Source organism: Aspergillus eucalypticola (genome assembly GCF_003184535.1).
Source record: "Aspergillus eucalypticola CBS 122712 chromosome Unknown BO83scaffold_51, whole genome shotgun sequence".
In the NCBI taxonomy this organism is placed as follows: Eukaryota; Fungi; Ascomycota; class Eurotiomycetes; order Eurotiales; family Aspergillaceae; genus Aspergillus; species Aspergillus eucalypticola.
Window position 1 is genome coordinate 39577 of NW_020290325.1, and position 15009 is coordinate 54585.

Here is a 15009-nt window from a genome sequence, read left to right on the forward strand (position 1 = left end):
CAGGGCTGAACCCACAGCCCCGAGGGGCAATTCAACTGATGACCCTTGTTTTCGGCCATAGTTAAAGTACAGGAACAGCATCAAGATTCCGTTGGCAGACTTGAGGAGATATGCCAGGTCCTGCGACGGTAATCGGAGACCTCAACACCCAGACATATCCTTAGTTCTTCCATGTTTATCCCATTTATTATTCTCGATCCCGCAGAAACCTCGTGAAAAGACCGGCGAGAATCCGACAGACGTGAAGTGAACGGGGCAGGCGTTCTTGGCGCCCAGAACCCCGGAGGGATAAGATCTGCAGTTCCTGTCGGAGCAGATCAACTTGGCTGTCTCCGATGTCCGACATCTCCACTGTCAAAGTCAGGTCCACGACCTTATTGCTCCGATGTTATTCGATGGCGACGAAAATCTGTCTTGCTAGATATTACCCCACCACGACGACAACCAAGCGAGGAGTCCACTCTTGCTCTCGGAAGTTGTCCTCAGTTGTGAAAATTGCAGCTTGTGCATATCCGGTACCGAGAGTAATCTAATCAGATAGCCAGCATCTGATACCGGCTAAGGACGTGGGTATTTCTAGCTCCAGCAAACAATCATGGGAGAAGAGTATAAATCAGCACTCACAATGTAGACAGATCTGACACATATCTTGGGCGAGGATTTGATGAATGGAAAAAGACTGGACAACTCTTTTCTGTCTTACGCTAACTGGTTTAGCAGTCGGTGAGGTGGACTGAACGGCAGGCATGAGTATATATATACCCGGATAATTACAGTGACATTAGCCTCTCTAGCTCTATTCAGTAGCAGGAAATATATGTGGGAAACTTTTGCATCCAACCAGTCTTTATCTGTACAAAACTCTAAGCACTTCGCCGTCCCATGGCTTTCACCTCACTATGCGTCAAAGAGTTGGTCACTACCTCTATTGATGTCCGCTTCACAATAGCCATGTTCAGCTGTGGCCACAGCTTGGACTCGCTGTCCCTCGAATTGATCGGGCGTTCTTCCAGATCGAGCCTGGTATCGAAAAGGGTATCGCCCCAGACCGGCCGTGCGCTCTTCTTGGCAGTCAACGTATGCAGCGGGAAAGAGCGGGATCTCGATCGGGAATATTCCTTGGTCCAGAATCCAGGACGAAGGAGGGGTCTGACGGAGGGTGCTGCGGCAGCGATGACACCAATGGAGGATTCTAGGCTGTGAGGTGGTCAGCATTACAAAGTGTATGTGGTAAGGAGTTCACTTACAATGCACACATGTAGAGATTCACGTAGTCCCCTAGTCCCATGTTAGAATTAATATGACAAGAGCTGGATCGAAAGGTATTCACGTACATGTCGGATCCGATGACTCGGTCAAGGTGGAAACATACATTGTTCGCGCAAGTGCAAACCCAGCACTCCTATCATCCGAAGTCAGCATACCATCCGGCCTAAGCATAGAATAGACTCACGCAAACCCCAGTGCCATGAGCCCGCATATGGCTGCCTTCACTTTGATCGGGATCTTAACCTTCCACAAAAACACGATGGGTAGGACGGATAGCACAATGTCTGTTCCCGCGGCGATTGCTACACTTATGTCTTAGTCGGTAATTTAATGAGATATCAGAGGGTTTCTAACTTCCTTGCGCAATGGCCGCCCCATTGATTGCGGAACTAGGCCAACAAGTTCCATCCACTCGTTTGTCCCATGTTCGCGCGACCGGATCACATTGAGGGAGGACGATGGCGGCATCAAGAAGGCTCGTGATCGTATTGAAGGCAATAAAGCACCAGAAGAATATCTTCCACACCTTGGCTGTAAGACTAAGCGCATTCTCAGCTTATGTGCAGTTGAGTTACTCTGGGATAAGACGTACAACAGCCTCATCAAGAGAAGGCTAATGGAGATCTTCAAGAAGATGGTCGAGAACAGCAGCGGAAAGAGACACATCCGCATGAGCTTTATACAATAGACGGCACGATCGACATCGAGGGTGTCATAATGGCGCCCCAGTCCGTACGGGACTGCAGCGAGGATCAAGGCCATGGCGATGAGAGTGGTCAACTAAGGCATAGGATATCAGTGAAAGCGTTGAACAGTCCTGCCAGCGCAGCCCTTACCGTCGCGAGGAGGTTGAACCAGTCATCCCAGGACAGTGTCCTCATGACAAACTTCCGAACGTACAGCCGCAGCAGGGTGAGTACCACGGCAATGACCGTGGTCACAATGGTCGGGACTACGACAACTGATGCCTGAGAGGCATTGTCGTCAACCGCCCGTATCCAGGGCAGCATGATGCATCTGACCGAACCGCACCGCTGAGTAGAAGAAGAAACAATCCAACGCAATCATCCCTATTCTGTGAAGGGACCGACGAGTACCCAGGGTAGGCTCCAGCAAAAGACTTTGTACCCCGGGACAGACCAGGAATAAAGAAATCTCTGATCCTGGCAGGCGTGCGTAAGGCCATCAGGGGAAAGCCAGCTAAGTCAACCTAATCGGCCTGTCTATGCCCGGAAGGGAAAGGGATCATGGATCTCAGTCTGTCCAGACCAAGGTCGAAGGAAGTTATGCGCATGAACTTGGTCCGTGGGTGAAGCCGGACACGCCCGAGATCTCTTGATGTCTTATTTGGTGTGGATTGGAAGTGTGCCAATGAGGATGGAGGAGGGCGGGATGGTTTCCAGCTGGCACAGTCATTCATCTATTGATGCTCCACGGAGGGCTCCACACACGCGACCTGTCGTGTGCTCCTGGTCCATGACTTGAAGTAGCTTTCCGGGAGAAGTTGATATGGTGTGCTGTGAAGCTCCTCATTTGTGCGATAACCTTTCTTGGTAGGATATATTGTAGCACATAGATGGCGATCCCAGTGATTAGAGTGTGCAATGTGTGAATTTGGAATAGAGGGTCAAGCATTTTAAGACCGGGAATGTGTGGGGGAGTTGGACAGGACTGAACTGGAGTCAATTCGCCTCGAACACGGGAAGAGATGCAGGCACGGGCCCGGAGATATCGCGGGGAAACCGGCCGACACAAAAGAATAGAGCATCTGCCAGGCACGAGAGGGCTCCATCTGGATCAACGGCTGTCAGACTCTAATTCCTATTGGTTAATGACAGTCCTCCAATCAATTGCATTGTCGTCAAAAATCACGCATCATGAATCCGTCGGAAACAAAGCAAGGAGTCATCAATTGGGGCTGGCTGATCGGGGATGACCGCGACACGTCGATTTCCCCTCAATCTAAGCAGGCCACTAGTTGTCTTAGTCTATTCTTGGTGACATTGGCTGGATTCCTTGACAAGGGATCACGCCACTCACAGTCCATCCAGATGGGACATCCCTGCCTACTTCGCTTCTTGGAACGCTTTGTTCGTGGCGATCCAAATTATTAATGGCCATCCTCTCAGGGGCGCCGCGGCTCACTTCCCTGTCGTCGCCGCATTGATAACCATCTATTTCTAATGTTCTCTTGATGCCCCCCCCCTGGCTCTACTACCACCAATGTCAGACCAGATCTGGACCTGAACAAGGAACCGGGATTGGGAGGAACCACACCCCGAACGCGACAGATAGAAAAAGAAAGAGTAGTGGGGAGTGCGAGCCGAGGTTTAGTCTAGTTGAGGGCACTATTTTCTTATCCCCGCCCGAACCAAAGTTGCTGCCCATCAATTCATTATGGACCCACTCCGACCGTTTACCGTCACCATCATCGGTGGAGGCATCGGTGGCCTCGTTCTCGCGGTCGGTCTGCTACGACGTCAGGTTCCAGTTCAGATTTATGAGGCCGCCGCTGCCTTTGCAGAGATCGGGCTAGGGCTGTCCATTGGTCCGGCAGCTCACCGGGCTATGCCCCTCATCGACCCAGAGATTCGAGCCATCTACGACGCTCTTGTCACAACCCACGCGGATAGCCCCGGCTATGAACAATACAAACAAACGTGGTTTGAACTCGTTTGGGCCACGGGCGACCATGAAGGCGAAACTCTAATGAACCTAAAGGCCTTGCCGTCGGGCCAGACGACGCTGAGACGTGCGGACTTCCTCGCCGCCCTCGTGGCTCTGGTCCCTCCCGAAATCGTACATTTTGGCAAACGGCTGAACCAGCTGACGGAAGCAACAGACGGGGTCCGGTTACAATTTGAAGATGGCACAATCGCCATGGCTGATGTAGTGGTAGGATGTGATGGGATAAAATCCAAGGTCAAGGAATCAATGCTACCCGAGGAGTCTGCTGCCAAACAGCCTCGGTATAGTGGTATGTATGCCTACCGGGCTGTCTTCGACATGGATGAGATGGTGATGGCCGTTGGTGATCAACGCGCCCGCGTATCCACCATGTATCTCGGAAAGGGCGCCTATGCCATCTCCTACCCCATCATGCGTGCCAAAAAGGTGAACTTTGGTCTCTACATCCTAAGTGAGACCTGGCATCATGAGACATGGGTTCGGCCAGCAAGTAAAGAACATATGCGACGAGATGCCCAGGGTATGGGTAGATATGTACAGGCTCTCGTTGAGGTACGTTGATGATATTCATCCAGGGCATGGACGCTAACTGCTACCAGCGCATGCCTGACCCTTCGCAATGGGCCCTCTTTGAGCATCCCCACTTGTCAACGTACACTAAATCTCGCGTGGCCATCTTAGGCGATGCGGCTCATGCCTCTACGCCACATCAAGGTGCGGGTGCCGGTCAGGCTATCGAGGATGCCCACGTCCTGGCAGAGATCTTGAGCGACCCGCGAGTAAACAGCGTAGATGACGTCGTGGAGGCGTTCAGAGCTTATGATCAAGTCCGTCGACCGCGAAGTCAGCATGTGGTCACTACGAGTAAGGAGAATGCGTATCTACTGTGCTTGTGTTTGGATGGTGTGGGGGATAATGAGGTAAAACTACGAGAGACATTCCAGCAACGACTGCGATGGCTTTGGGACCTGGATATACAGGAGCAGGCTGAACAAGCAAGGAGGAAGATGTTTAGCGAGTGTAAGCTTTAGTGATCTTGATCTTGATACCCAATGACCATTAGCCAGTACCGTATTTGTCAATCTTCAGTTCCTTCCTTTATTTCGGCTCATTAAGAATACTACTTAATTGTCCCTATCCTCAAACCAATATCGGAGGTCATTAGTTACACCGCAGCAAGCTGTGGTAGCATTGCAATTGGGTGAGGTCTGTGCTTGCACATTATAATCTGTTCCAGCTGCCTTGGCCTGAGGATGATAAATCGAGAAGAAGGAAATTATTGCGATGATACAAAACACGTATGGGCGACTTTGGAATAGGGCAGAGTGCATTCATCGATGTAGGGATAAACAATATCGAATTCATGAGGATACCAATGATGATACTGACAGAATGAGGTTCAACTACGGACCGATAACCATCCACCTGATCCTACCCCCTTTTGAACATTCGTCGAATAGCATCCACCAGCTCCGTCCGACCACGATACATGCGGTCCGGAGATGGGGAGTTTCCAGACTCTTTCGCAATAATCCCTCCCGGCAAGAAACTCCGAGTCATTTCTACAAACGGACCGACCGAAGCTTCAGGTAAGAATTGGCCGAAAAATGCGGGCAAATCTCCCTTTTCGACAGGTTTGAGTTCGACTGCATGTCCGGCCACGTCTTGGAATGCTTCCTGTACGTCTTTTGCTGTGTATTCTCGTGGACCGTGAACCTCCACGATATATGGGCTCTTGGGGTGATCCATGGCCATTATATATGTGGCACATGCCTTTCCGATATCAGCGACGGAAACCTTGTAAATAAAAGGTTCAGCTGGTAATCCTATAGTAATTTAATGCACATAACCGTTAGGTTAGTCTCACCATGGGAATTTCATACTCCAGCGGAGTGATGACCGACGATAGATGTGGATGTTTTGACTGGACGGTTTCCATGGCTGGCGCCCAGTTTTCCATAAAGTAGGCACATCGCATGAAGACCACCTCGGGCACAACGTCCTTGAGAATCTCTTCCGCAATGTGATTCGTCATAATTTCTCCCTATGTGAGTTTATTAATCTCTGTTCGTATAAACTACGATGTGGATGCAGGCGCACAGTCCCCTCTGGCTGTTCGGCCCCCATGCTAGAAAGGAGCACCAAGCGTTTCACCGTCCCGGCCTTCTGGATCGCTGCGCGAGTATTTTCCGAGGCCTGGCGGGCCCACTGCATCATGTCGGTGCCATCATAGCGCGGCGGTGTGATGGCAAAGACGGTATCAGCGTTTCCTAGGTCTAGGCTGGCTGCATTGTTGAGATCACCTGCGACCGCGTGGAAGCTACCATGAGCGACGAACTCAGCGGGGGCTTTGGCAGGATCGCGGTAGATGGCGCGCACGTGGACTGGAGCAGTTAACTGGTCTGCTTCCAGAAGAGCCCTGATGGTCTCTTGAGCTGATTTGGGTGAGGCAGGAAGAACAGCGACAAGCATTTTGTCGGAAGTAGCTACGTGCTCTGTAGCAGCTGAGCTGTATGGGGTCGTGGTGCGTTGTTCGGCGCTTCATGAGATCGACGGCGTCAGTCGAAGTGGAGATTGAGTCGGGAGCGGGGAAGAGGGTGTTCCTTGGTTGCCCCCGAACTCTCTTCTTGAACTTTACTTTCAGGGCCATCGATCAGGCCTTGTAGATGTTGAAGTTGGAGTTCATAGGAACTGTTGAGGCTAGAGATCGTGGAGTGCCAACATTTGGACTTTCAGACGGCGAACATTAGTGGTACCACACCATGGCGCTATTCTAGTGCAAGGCAGGGGTGCTATACAAACAAAGAAACACACGGCCAGCTACTTTAGATTTAAATGATCGCCTCTATACTAGTGCCGCTCATTGGTGGATTCGACTAGTAATTTCATCCATTTCGTTGAGCGACAACGAATGAGTGGGTCACTTGGTGCCCGTCTCATGCCGGAGATGCACGCCTAAGCGGACAGTAAGTACCAGTCAGTCTCAGCCTCGCATCTACACTTGTTTCACTGACATATATTTGAGTACGTATGTAATGTCTTCCATAGCAGTAATTCCTCCAGTCTGTCCTTCTCACCCCTGCCAGCGGTCGTGACTGTGTGGAGATTCACTGACTCAGAGAGGTGCCTTCACTATTTGTCTTCCTAGTTGTAGAGCCCACCTACGCCTATGAGAAGGGCTTTGATCTGGAGTCTTTCTTTCTCAGGATTATCAAGCCATCAGAACAGTCGAAATGAACCAACATTATCACAACATGGAGACTCCATTGACCCAGCTGGGTGTCTTTGGCACCTTGGCCGGGGTGCTGCTGGCTTTTATAACTCGCTCGGGGGAAATCGAGAAACGCCTGTTGAGGTTGTTTGGCATCTTCACTCTTGCCCACATTGCCCTGATTACCCTGGCTCCAGCCTTGTTACCCACCACCTCAAGCACATCTGATATCGTCCTTCGAGTATTGTTCCTGGATGGCGCGCTGTTCACAGGCCTGTTCGGGAATATCCTCGTGTACCGCCTCTTCTTCCACCGACTGCGCAACGTGCCGGGCCCGATCGCAGCCCGTGTTTCACGTCACTACGCCGCCTACCATACCGTCAAAGATGCGCAGATGCACTATACTATTCAGCGTCTGCACCAGCAGTATGGTGATGTCGTTCGCATTGGTATCCTAGACCCCCCTCAACCTTATTTCAAGCCCTCTCAACTGACACTCTTAATAGGTCCCCGCGAGGTTTCCGTTTGTCGCGCCTCGGCCATTCAAGCCATCTATGGCCCTCCTAGCCGATGTATTAAGGGACCCTGGTACGATCAGGTCACTCATGAGAACGACAAGAAGACATTGTTTGCCATCCGCGACCTCAAGGTGCACAGCAAGCGGCGTCGACAGTGGGATCAAGCAGCTAAAGGTGCGATTCTGACCAAGCTTCTTCCTTCCGATCGCGGTACCAACAGACCACTGACAGAAGTGAGTGGCATCAGGTATCCAATACTATCATAATTCCGTGCAGGAACAAAGCAAAATCCTGATAGAGAAGATCCGGGAGCACCAAGGGCGGCCCATGGACGTTACTAACTGGATCAACTGTTACGCATTCGATGTCATGGGACACGTTGTCCTGGGAGCGGAGCTGGAGATGCTGAAGACCGGAAAGAGGATCCCTGAGCTGCAAATGATCGACGAGGGCCAGCGATACGTTGCAGTGGCCGGCACTATGCCGTGGATCCCGCCACTCTTGATGAGGATTCCCGGTTTGTCCGCGACCCTCAATCCGTTCCGGCATCGCTGTCATGAATTGTTTGATACGAGGCGTGCGGTATATCTTCCATCCGCTTCTGTAGAAATATCACTGTCAGGCTATGCTAATGTATCTCTAGTCTAGGGCCAAGTCGAGTGAGCCTAAAGACATCATTAGCCGGTTGATCCAAGGCCAGGAAAATGGTGATCCTGGCGCGCCACCCACGGATCAAGCAATCAAGGATGATGCCTGGTTCATCATGTCGGCTGGCAGGTAAGGTTGGCCCTGAGGAGCCCCAAGCTTGGTAGTTCCCAGACGAGTAGAAATATGTTGACAAATGATGATCGGATATTCTAGCGACACGACGGCATCTGCGTTGATCAATACGATCTATTACCTCGCGACGCATCCGGGCGCGCAGGTCCAGCTCCAGCGCGAGATCGATGAGAGATTGCCCGAGGGAATAGAGGGCTTTTCATATGAAAAGGTGAAGAATCTCCCGTATCTGACAGCGGTAATCAACGAGACCCTGCGGCTGAAGCCATCGGTGCTGGATGGTCTGGTCCGTGTCACTCCGCCGCAGGGACTGCAGGTGGACAAGGATCTTCACCTACCCGGGGATGTGATAGTGTCAGTGCCGACCTTTACCATCCAACGGGATGAGCGCTATTGGGAAAATGCTGACCAGTTTCGTCCTGAACGATGGGCGTCGATTAACAATGTGGCCGACGTGCCGTTCATTCCCTTTTCACGAGGTGAGTCTGTCAACTCATATCTTCAGTGAATTCGTTGACTAAGATGTGTCTCTGCATAGGCTCGTATGACTGCGTAGGCAAGAGTATTGCCTGGATGGAGATGCGCATGGCTTTGGCGATGCTTGTGGGAGAATATCACATCCAGCTGGCCGATGAGGAGCAGCGGGCCTTTGATGGCAAGGAACTGGATAACTTCGCCATGTCTTTACCGGCCTTGTGGGCCACCTTCCGACCCCGTCGGTCCTCCTCTTAGTCCATCACTCGGTAGTTGTTTGAACTGAAAATGTGTAATAATCAGTTGATATCTCGTAAGCAAACATGAAGAGATTTTTGTTTATACCATATGCCGGAATGATTCCGCGGCAGTGGGGGAACCCGAGATGACGTGCCAGACTTGCATCCCGATGCAACTATCCCCGACCTTCCCCTCCTTCCCCTCGGTCGCATTCACCACCATCAGTTTATCTTCATTTCATTTGACTTGAATCTCACTAAGTACATCTCACTTCATCCATCCATTATGACTCTCAAGCTGTACGGCTTTGTCCACTCCACCTGCACCCGTCGCGTGCGCACTGCCCTGGCCGAGAAAGGGCTGGACGTTGAAATAGTCCCGATTAATCTGGCCAAGGGAGAGCAGAAGACCTCTTCTTACCTGAACGATCTCCAGCCGTTTGGCAAGGTACCTGTGCTGCAGGATACAGAAACAGGCATCCAAATCTATGGTTGGTGTTGCAGAAAGTATTCTCCAGATATTCCCTAATAACACTACTTCCGTGAACAGAGAGTCGAGCCATCACTCAATACATCGCTACCAAGTACCGCGGCCAGGGCACTGACTTGGCCCCTCCTGAATCGGATCTAAAGGCCTTTGCCTATTACCAGCAGGTACATATCCCTATTCCTCAAATCCTACAAGAATTCTGTGAGACCGTTAAAGCTAATGGGATAGGCCCTCTCCATCGAACAATCCTACTTCGACCCCCTCGCTTCTCAGATCGCCTACGAAAAGGTCTTCAAAGCCCGCAAAGGTCACGGAGAGACCGACGAAGCCCGTGTCCAATTTCTCTTTTCCCAGCTCGAACTCACTCTCGAAGGTTACGAGCGGGTCCTGTCCAAGCAGCCTTATCTGGCCGGGCAGCAACTCACACTCGCGGACTTGGCTCACTTGCCGTATGGGGTCTTTATTGAGCCATTCGGATTCACGGAGCTGGTGAGCAAGTTTCCTCATGTGCAGAAGTGGTGGGAGGGGTTGAAGGCTAGGGAGAGTTGGAAGAAGGTCACTGCGTAATGTGGGTATCTTCTTGAAAAGGGATTCAGTAGTAGATAACAGGTAAAATTATTAGTGAAATTTGCTGCGGAGTACCGGCTATTCCATACATTTGTAAATCCGGAATTTCCGATAACCCTGGAAATATTCCGGGATTTATGCATGTCGACGTGTCCATCAATACCACCAATCACCACCGCATCAGGTTGAATACTTCGACTATGTTCTCATCAATAAATTGGTATTATCACACGGTAGAGATCGAGCAATTATTACCCAGAGAAATGCTGGAAAGTGGGAAATGAGCAGTTCGTACAATAACATTCTTAGTATGAGCACGGTGTTGAATCGACAACACTGATTTAGCTCTCATTGGTAAGCATACATACCATGGAGCTTTAGGTTTCGTCTGCGGAATGAGCTTCAACCTCCTTCAGGAACCAGAACAGAAGCTTCCCTCGTGATACTGCCTACAATGGGAACATTCCTCTGCTGGTACTTGGAATGTATACTCTAGTTGCAGAGCAACGTCGACTGTCAAAATGCTTTATTCTCAATAGGAAGTAAACAAACATCGCGATTTCCACACGATCATCCGATGCATTCCGCGCTCTCATGTGTAACAGTGGGCTAATTTCTAGGTACAGCACACAATAGTCAGGAACATGACGCATGGCCTACAATTGCTGCGCGCGGCGCGTACAATGCTCTTCTAAATACACCAATCAACTTATCATATGGCATTTCAAAGTGTCGTAACTAAGGTACAAGATGGCAGAGAATAAAACACAGTGTCTCACAGCCTAGTAAATGGCCAAATCGTCCCGAAGACCAGCTCAAGAGAAGCTTCCTTAAAGCTCGTATTCACGCTGCAACCAAGCAGACTCAGGCCGACTCGAGCAAGCATCATCAGTGGCGCAGGTGGCAGTATCATAACCAGCATATTCGTAAAAGATGTTCGTCTTGTCTTCAATGTCCGAATCGTCCAAGTTGACATCCATGTCCTGGATCGGATACCCGTAGTATCCGGTCAGATCAGCATCGCTGTCGGCCTGCTGCAATGCATTGTCGACGAAGTAACCGGTGGCGTAATGATCGCTGTGGTCGCCATCGCCAAAGTCGTTGACATAGTCACCCGTCTTGACCTCGTCGGGGTCAAAGTCGTCAATCAGAGCGGCAATGGTATCAAGCAGCTCGTCTCTCGTGTACTGAACACCCGAGCCATCAATAGTCCGGATCACATCAATGTCGCCGTCCCACAGCTTCTGCAAGCTGTCGTTCTGGTCGGTGCCGCCGAAGCCAGTTCCGTCCATGTTGCCATCCGGCAAGTGCATGAATGCCAGGGAAATGTCATCGTCGTCTTGCAGCGTGTAGAGGCTGATGGTCTTGTCTCCGACGTAGATCACGTCTTCATCCCAGTTGTTGCTCGCCACTGCCATGCGCGCATAAGCTGCCCGCGAGCCATCCTCACGGCTGTTCCAGTAGTCAGATCCCATTCCAGCGTCTCCTGCAGTCAGGAACACGGTACGAATGGGCTCGCCGGAAAGAATGTCTCGGATCAGGTCCGGACTCAGGAAGAGGAGGTCATCATCCTCGTGTGCGACGAAGTTGAGGGTCTTGGCCGATGAGAGAGTGAATGAGCCAAGGGTGGCTAGCGTGCTCCAGATACCGTAAGTCTTCATTATGAGGTTCGTGACTAACGTAAAAGATAATTGGTTGTGTATACAAATAGAGTGAGACTCAATAATATCAATAAAATCTAGGGAGACAGCACAGGAAGCCTTGTTTATATCTCGACTTCTGACCATTTCAAACACATACAAACAGATCATGGAACGGGGCACCTTATGGCTAGCATTCCTCGCCAGTAATTAGTCCTATGTTCCCATCCCTTGCTTTGGCAATTTTGGTGACGCCAGACTATTGATCATGGCTCTTGCAAAGCCTGGTGACCTCCGAGGCTCTGCTGTGCCTCACGACATTGTCAGCACCCCCGTGTCTAGATTTACTGTTCAGGGCTGTGATCAACACATCAAGCCATTGAGTTCGATAGTGTGGGACAAACGATGGAAGATCCTGGTCGCTTTCAAGTATCTTCGCATTCCATACCACGAGTTGGCTGTGCTCGATCGTAAACACGCTGCGGATCCGCGCGTGAAGATAATTGCCATGAAAAACGCGAAGCTTAGCTTTTCTGCTTCGTACCAAGGCCCGTTTCCTTGAAGAATTTACACTAAGACCTATAGAGTTGGCTCTGATCCTGGGCGTCATATACGATATAGCCCGGCTGGTGCTCCTTAGCGGTAGGTAGTCGGGAATCGCCGGTCTTTCCACCATCAAGCCCTTCCATAGTTCGGTTTTCCCTGTGTTATGTTTTACAAGTGATGCTGAGATTAGCAATGATCGACCTCTGCGACGATATTGTGCTTGAGGATCATGTGCCTGTCATCAGGCACAATACCTCCCCGGCACTGAAGTATGCGTGCTGATCTATTAGTGAAATGAAGAATTGCCGAGATCTCAAGTAGGTAGCAGCAGTTTGGATCACGTTTTAAGTGGTAAGAAGCCTACATGCTCTCTAAGAATCGTCTTCCAGAACGGCAGGCTCCAGCATAAAGCAGGCAAGGTTCTGGAGTTGACTCCGATATTCTTCGTCTAGCCTTCGCCATGAGAGCTTATAAGAGCAATCATTCCTTGATGATGAGATGTTTTATTGGAAGGGGTAGACCTGGGCATCCAGAGTAATGTCCCATACTTGATGGTAATTATGGCGCTCCTCATCAGCGTGGACTCGAAGAAGCAAGATTTAGCCCACTCAGAATAGGTATGACGAGCGGACTTTGGTGCCGTGAACCCGTGATTGAGTGACTGAACTCGTCTGTTGGGGTGCAGAAATGTGGTCCCACCCAATGTATGTTGGTTCCAAAGGGAAGATGTGTTGGAGCCAGCACGTTCTGAAAGTATCCCATCAACTAGTCTTAAAAGGTAGTGACCTTAATGAATCAATACCAAGCACAGGCTACTACAGGATATTATCAGTTCGTAAATATGTTTGTGATCTATTGTAAAAGTGGCATGGCATATCCTTATCGTAAGATAAAGGGCTGTTTATATAAATTTTGTTATGTCCGATCAAAGTCGTTAGGTACCTCGACAAGGAGTTTATATAGATATATATCCCGAGACTACTAGTTAGTGCTCACAAACGGTAGTGGCATAGTACTAGTATTCAATCAACGGAAAACATCAGTAGGAATGATCATGCAACCGGTATGCAGGTAATAGATACAGTATGCGATTATTTAGGTTCCCCAGTGTATAGCCCATCTCCAGTCCAATGACTCTTTTACTTCATGGGAGAGATGTTGATGTGTTTCCTATTCGGGTAGTTTATGACTAAGTAGAACAGGACGCAACGATGTCATGGCCCGAGAGGACTAGTCTGCAATGGTCACGTGATATTACCGTGTCTGAATAGTCGGGCTGGCAGTGAAATCCAGCACTAACTGGATAGCTGCAAGCAGGCTAAATAGACCCCAGTCTCCTGAATAGAATAAGGTCAACGATTATAGGCTTTGAATTGAAACGGCTGATCGCATGTTATGCGAGTAAACACTGTATGTTTCCGACCGTGTCTATGTTACGATGTAGATATTCGACATGCCACATAGTCTCGAAAGTCAAACAAAGTTGATAATAATAGTGTAAACATTAAGTGGTCCAGACAATACATTAAGTAGTGCAGACAATTATCCGCAGTACTCCGTTGAACCCAGTATATTACCCAGTAGCACCAAGTGATCAACCTATATCGAATTATTCCACGCAGCTGCCTAGGCCGTCAGGGACACCTTCTGCCCCCAATACTGACAGTCCGCAAGCAATGCCTGATGAATTACCCTCTCGAAGATCCAGAGACCCACGTCCCGACGACTGATACAATAGCCCACCGCGGGGTTCTCGTCGGTGCCGGTCCTGATCTTCGACAGACCATCGCCATCGCCGTTCACTAACAAGGAGGGCCGTACGAAGAGATACCCGGCGATGGCGCGTTCCTCCTCCGGCTTCTGCATCTCGGCCACAACAAGGTCCTCCATCACCTTCTTATCCGCGTGTGGTACCTTGAGCAGCCAATGGTACAGGGGCAGCATCATGAGTGGCACGTCGCGCGTGTTGCTGAGGCCGGTGGTGCTGATGATCACGATGCGGGGCTTCTGGGGACACGATCGAGCGGCAGAAATGATAGTCTGGATGCCATCTTGGCAAATGGTTGGGTTGTCTAGGGTGGCTTTGATGCCATACTCGAAGCGTGGCTTGCCGCCGAGGCCGGAGACGATCAGATCAACGGGGCGGCCATCGACATAGAGGGTCTTTTGAACAGCTTGGTGATCGTAGATATCACCTTCCGTGACCGTTAGGTAGTCTGCAATGGCGGACTCGGAGACATTGAGCTGCTGGAGCAGATTGTGGAGCTTGGAGGGAGTGCGAGCCACTGTGATTCAGTATTGATGAGGGTCAGTTTGAGATGTTTGTATCGGAAACGGAAAAACAACACATACGGGCGGAACAATGAACGCCGGCTTGTAGGGCAAGAGCCAGACACGCATTGGCACATCCCCCCGTCGCCCCGAAGAAGGCTACTGTTGGCTGTTGTTGTTGTTGCATGTTTGATTTATGGACATTAAATTAAGAGACGATTTAGTACTGATTGCTTGACATTGTGATGTGTGATAATCATTCAAAGCACCATCATCCCCCTTCGGTCTTTTATGTACAATCTTTAAGCAGCGCCGC

The 15009-nt window shown here is 50.2% G+C and overlaps 8 protein-coding genes across 8 annotated transcripts; 4 read left to right on the top strand and 4 right to left on the bottom strand.

Moving 5' to 3' along the window:
• Positions 1-763: 763 nt before the first annotated feature.
• BO83DRAFT_383670 (uncharacterized protein) lies at positions 764-2619 on the bottom strand. The gene is made up of 7 exons (XM_025532521.1): positions 2106-2619; positions 1862-2049; positions 1624-1808; positions 1454-1571; positions 1335-1402; positions 1248-1278; positions 764-1197 (listed from the first exon to the last, which is right to left on the bottom strand). The coding sequence occupies exons 1-7, from the start codon at positions 2277-2279 to the stop codon at positions 864-866; spliced, it is 1098 nt and encodes a 365-aa protein (XP_025381959.1). The 5' UTR covers positions 2280-2619; the 3' UTR covers positions 764-863.
• Positions 2620-3403: 784 nt separating this feature from the next.
• On the top strand, positions 3404-5045 carry BO83DRAFT_383672 (putative salicylate hydroxylase). Its single transcript, XM_025532522.1, has 2 exons — positions 3404-4509; positions 4557-5045. The coding sequence occupies exons 1-2, from the start codon at positions 3667-3669 to the stop codon at positions 4986-4988; spliced, it is 1275 nt and encodes a 424-aa protein (XP_025381960.1). The 5' UTR covers positions 3404-3666; the 3' UTR covers positions 4989-5045.
• Positions 5046-5306: 261 nt separating this feature from the next.
• BO83DRAFT_442309 (NAD(P)-binding protein) lies at positions 5307-6636 on the bottom strand. The gene is made up of 3 exons (XM_025536402.1): positions 6058-6636; positions 5825-6001; positions 5307-5754 (listed from the first exon to the last, which is right to left on the bottom strand). The coding sequence occupies exons 1-3, from the start codon at positions 6427-6429 to the stop codon at positions 5389-5391; spliced, it is 915 nt and encodes a 304-aa protein (XP_025381961.1). The 5' UTR covers positions 6430-6636; the 3' UTR covers positions 5307-5388.
• Positions 6637-7209: 573 nt separating this feature from the next.
• BO83DRAFT_350410 (cytochrome P450) lies at positions 7210-9233 on the top strand (the record flags this gene model as incomplete). Its single annotated transcript, XM_025528903.1, has 6 exons — positions 7210-7617; positions 7675-7860; positions 7934-8268; positions 8330-8463; positions 8548-8945; positions 9005-9233. Coding segments are annotated over 6 exons (1655 nt in total), but the record flags the coding sequence as incomplete, so codon positions are not given.
• A 148-nt stretch (positions 9234-9381) lies between these two features.
• BO83DRAFT_383676 (glutathione S-transferase family protein) lies at positions 9382-10306 on the top strand. Its single transcript, XM_025532523.1, has 3 exons — positions 9382-9670; positions 9730-9833; positions 9898-10306. Exons 1-3 carry the CDS (start codon positions 9466-9468, stop codon positions 10234-10236), a joined length of 648 nt encoding a protein of 215 aa, XP_025381963.1. The 5' UTR covers positions 9382-9465; the 3' UTR covers positions 10237-10306.
• A 674-nt stretch (positions 10307-10980) lies between these two features.
• BO83DRAFT_442312 (uncharacterized protein) lies at positions 10981-11897 on the bottom strand (the record flags this gene model as incomplete). The annotated part of the gene is made up of 1 exon (XM_025536403.1): positions 10981-11897. One exon carries the CDS (start codon positions 11895-11897, stop codon positions 11067-11069), a length of 831 nt encoding a protein of 276 aa, XP_025381964.1. The 3' UTR covers positions 10981-11066.
• A 247-nt stretch (positions 11898-12144) lies between these two features.
• Positions 12145-12516, top strand: BO83DRAFT_432794 (uncharacterized protein; the record flags this gene model as incomplete). Its single annotated transcript, XM_025535643.1, has 2 exons — positions 12145-12416; positions 12462-12516. 2 exons carry the CDS (start codon positions 12145-12147, stop codon positions 12514-12516), a joined length of 327 nt encoding a protein of 108 aa, XP_025381965.1.
• Positions 12517-14048: 1532 nt separating this feature from the next.
• On the bottom strand, positions 14049-14880 carry BO83DRAFT_327033 (NAD(P)-dependent oxidoreductase; the record flags this gene model as incomplete). Its single annotated transcript, XM_025528067.1, has 2 exons — positions 14049-14707; positions 14775-14880. 2 exons carry the CDS (start codon positions 14878-14880, stop codon positions 14049-14051), a joined length of 765 nt encoding a protein of 254 aa, XP_025381966.1.
• Between the last annotated feature and the right edge of the window lie 129 nt (positions 14881-15009).

Bases quoted from the DNA above. Each gene is read 5' to 3' on its own strand.
- BO83DRAFT_383670 (XM_025532521.1), bottom strand. From the start codon at position 2,279: ATGCTGCCCTGGATACGGGCGGTTGACGACAATGCCTCTCAGGCATCA. The intron at 1,809-1,861 runs GTACGTCTTATC...GAATGCGCTTAG, and splicing joins CTTCTCTTGATGAGGCTGTT to TCTTACAGCCAAGGTGTGGA. The intron at 1,279-1,334 runs GTACGTGAATAC...ACATGGGACTAG, and splicing joins CGAGTCATCGGATCCGACAT to GGGACTACGTGAATCTCTAC.
- BO83DRAFT_383672 (XM_025532522.1), top strand. From the start codon at position 3,667: ATGGACCCACTCCGACCGTTTACCGTCACCATCATCGGTGGAGGCATC. The intron at 4,510-4,556 runs GTACGTTGATGA...AACTGCTACCAG, and splicing joins ATGTACAGGCTCTCGTTGAG to CGCATGCCTGACCCTTCGCA.
- BO83DRAFT_442309 (XM_025536402.1), bottom strand. From the start codon at position 6,429: ATGCTTGTCGCTGTTCTTCCTGCCTCACCCAAATCAGCTCAAGAGACC. The intron at 6,002-6,057 runs GTGCGCCTGCAT...AAACTCACATAG, and splicing joins CCGAACAGCCAGAGGGGACT to GGAGAAATTATGACGAATCA. The intron at 5,755-5,824 runs GTGAGACTAACC...TTTATTTACAAG, and splicing joins TGGAGTATGAAATTCCCATG to GTTTCCGTCGCTGATATCGG.
- BO83DRAFT_383676 (XM_025532523.1), top strand. From the start codon at position 9,466: ATGACTCTCAAGCTGTACGGCTTTGTCCACTCCACCTGCACCCGTCGC. The intron at 9,671-9,729 runs GTTGGTGTTGCA...TTCCGTGAACAG, and splicing joins AACAGGCATCCAAATCTATG to AGAGTCGAGCCATCACTCAA. The intron at 9,834-9,897 runs GTACATATCCCT...CTAATGGGATAG, and splicing joins CCTTTGCCTATTACCAGCAG to GCCCTCTCCATCGAACAATC.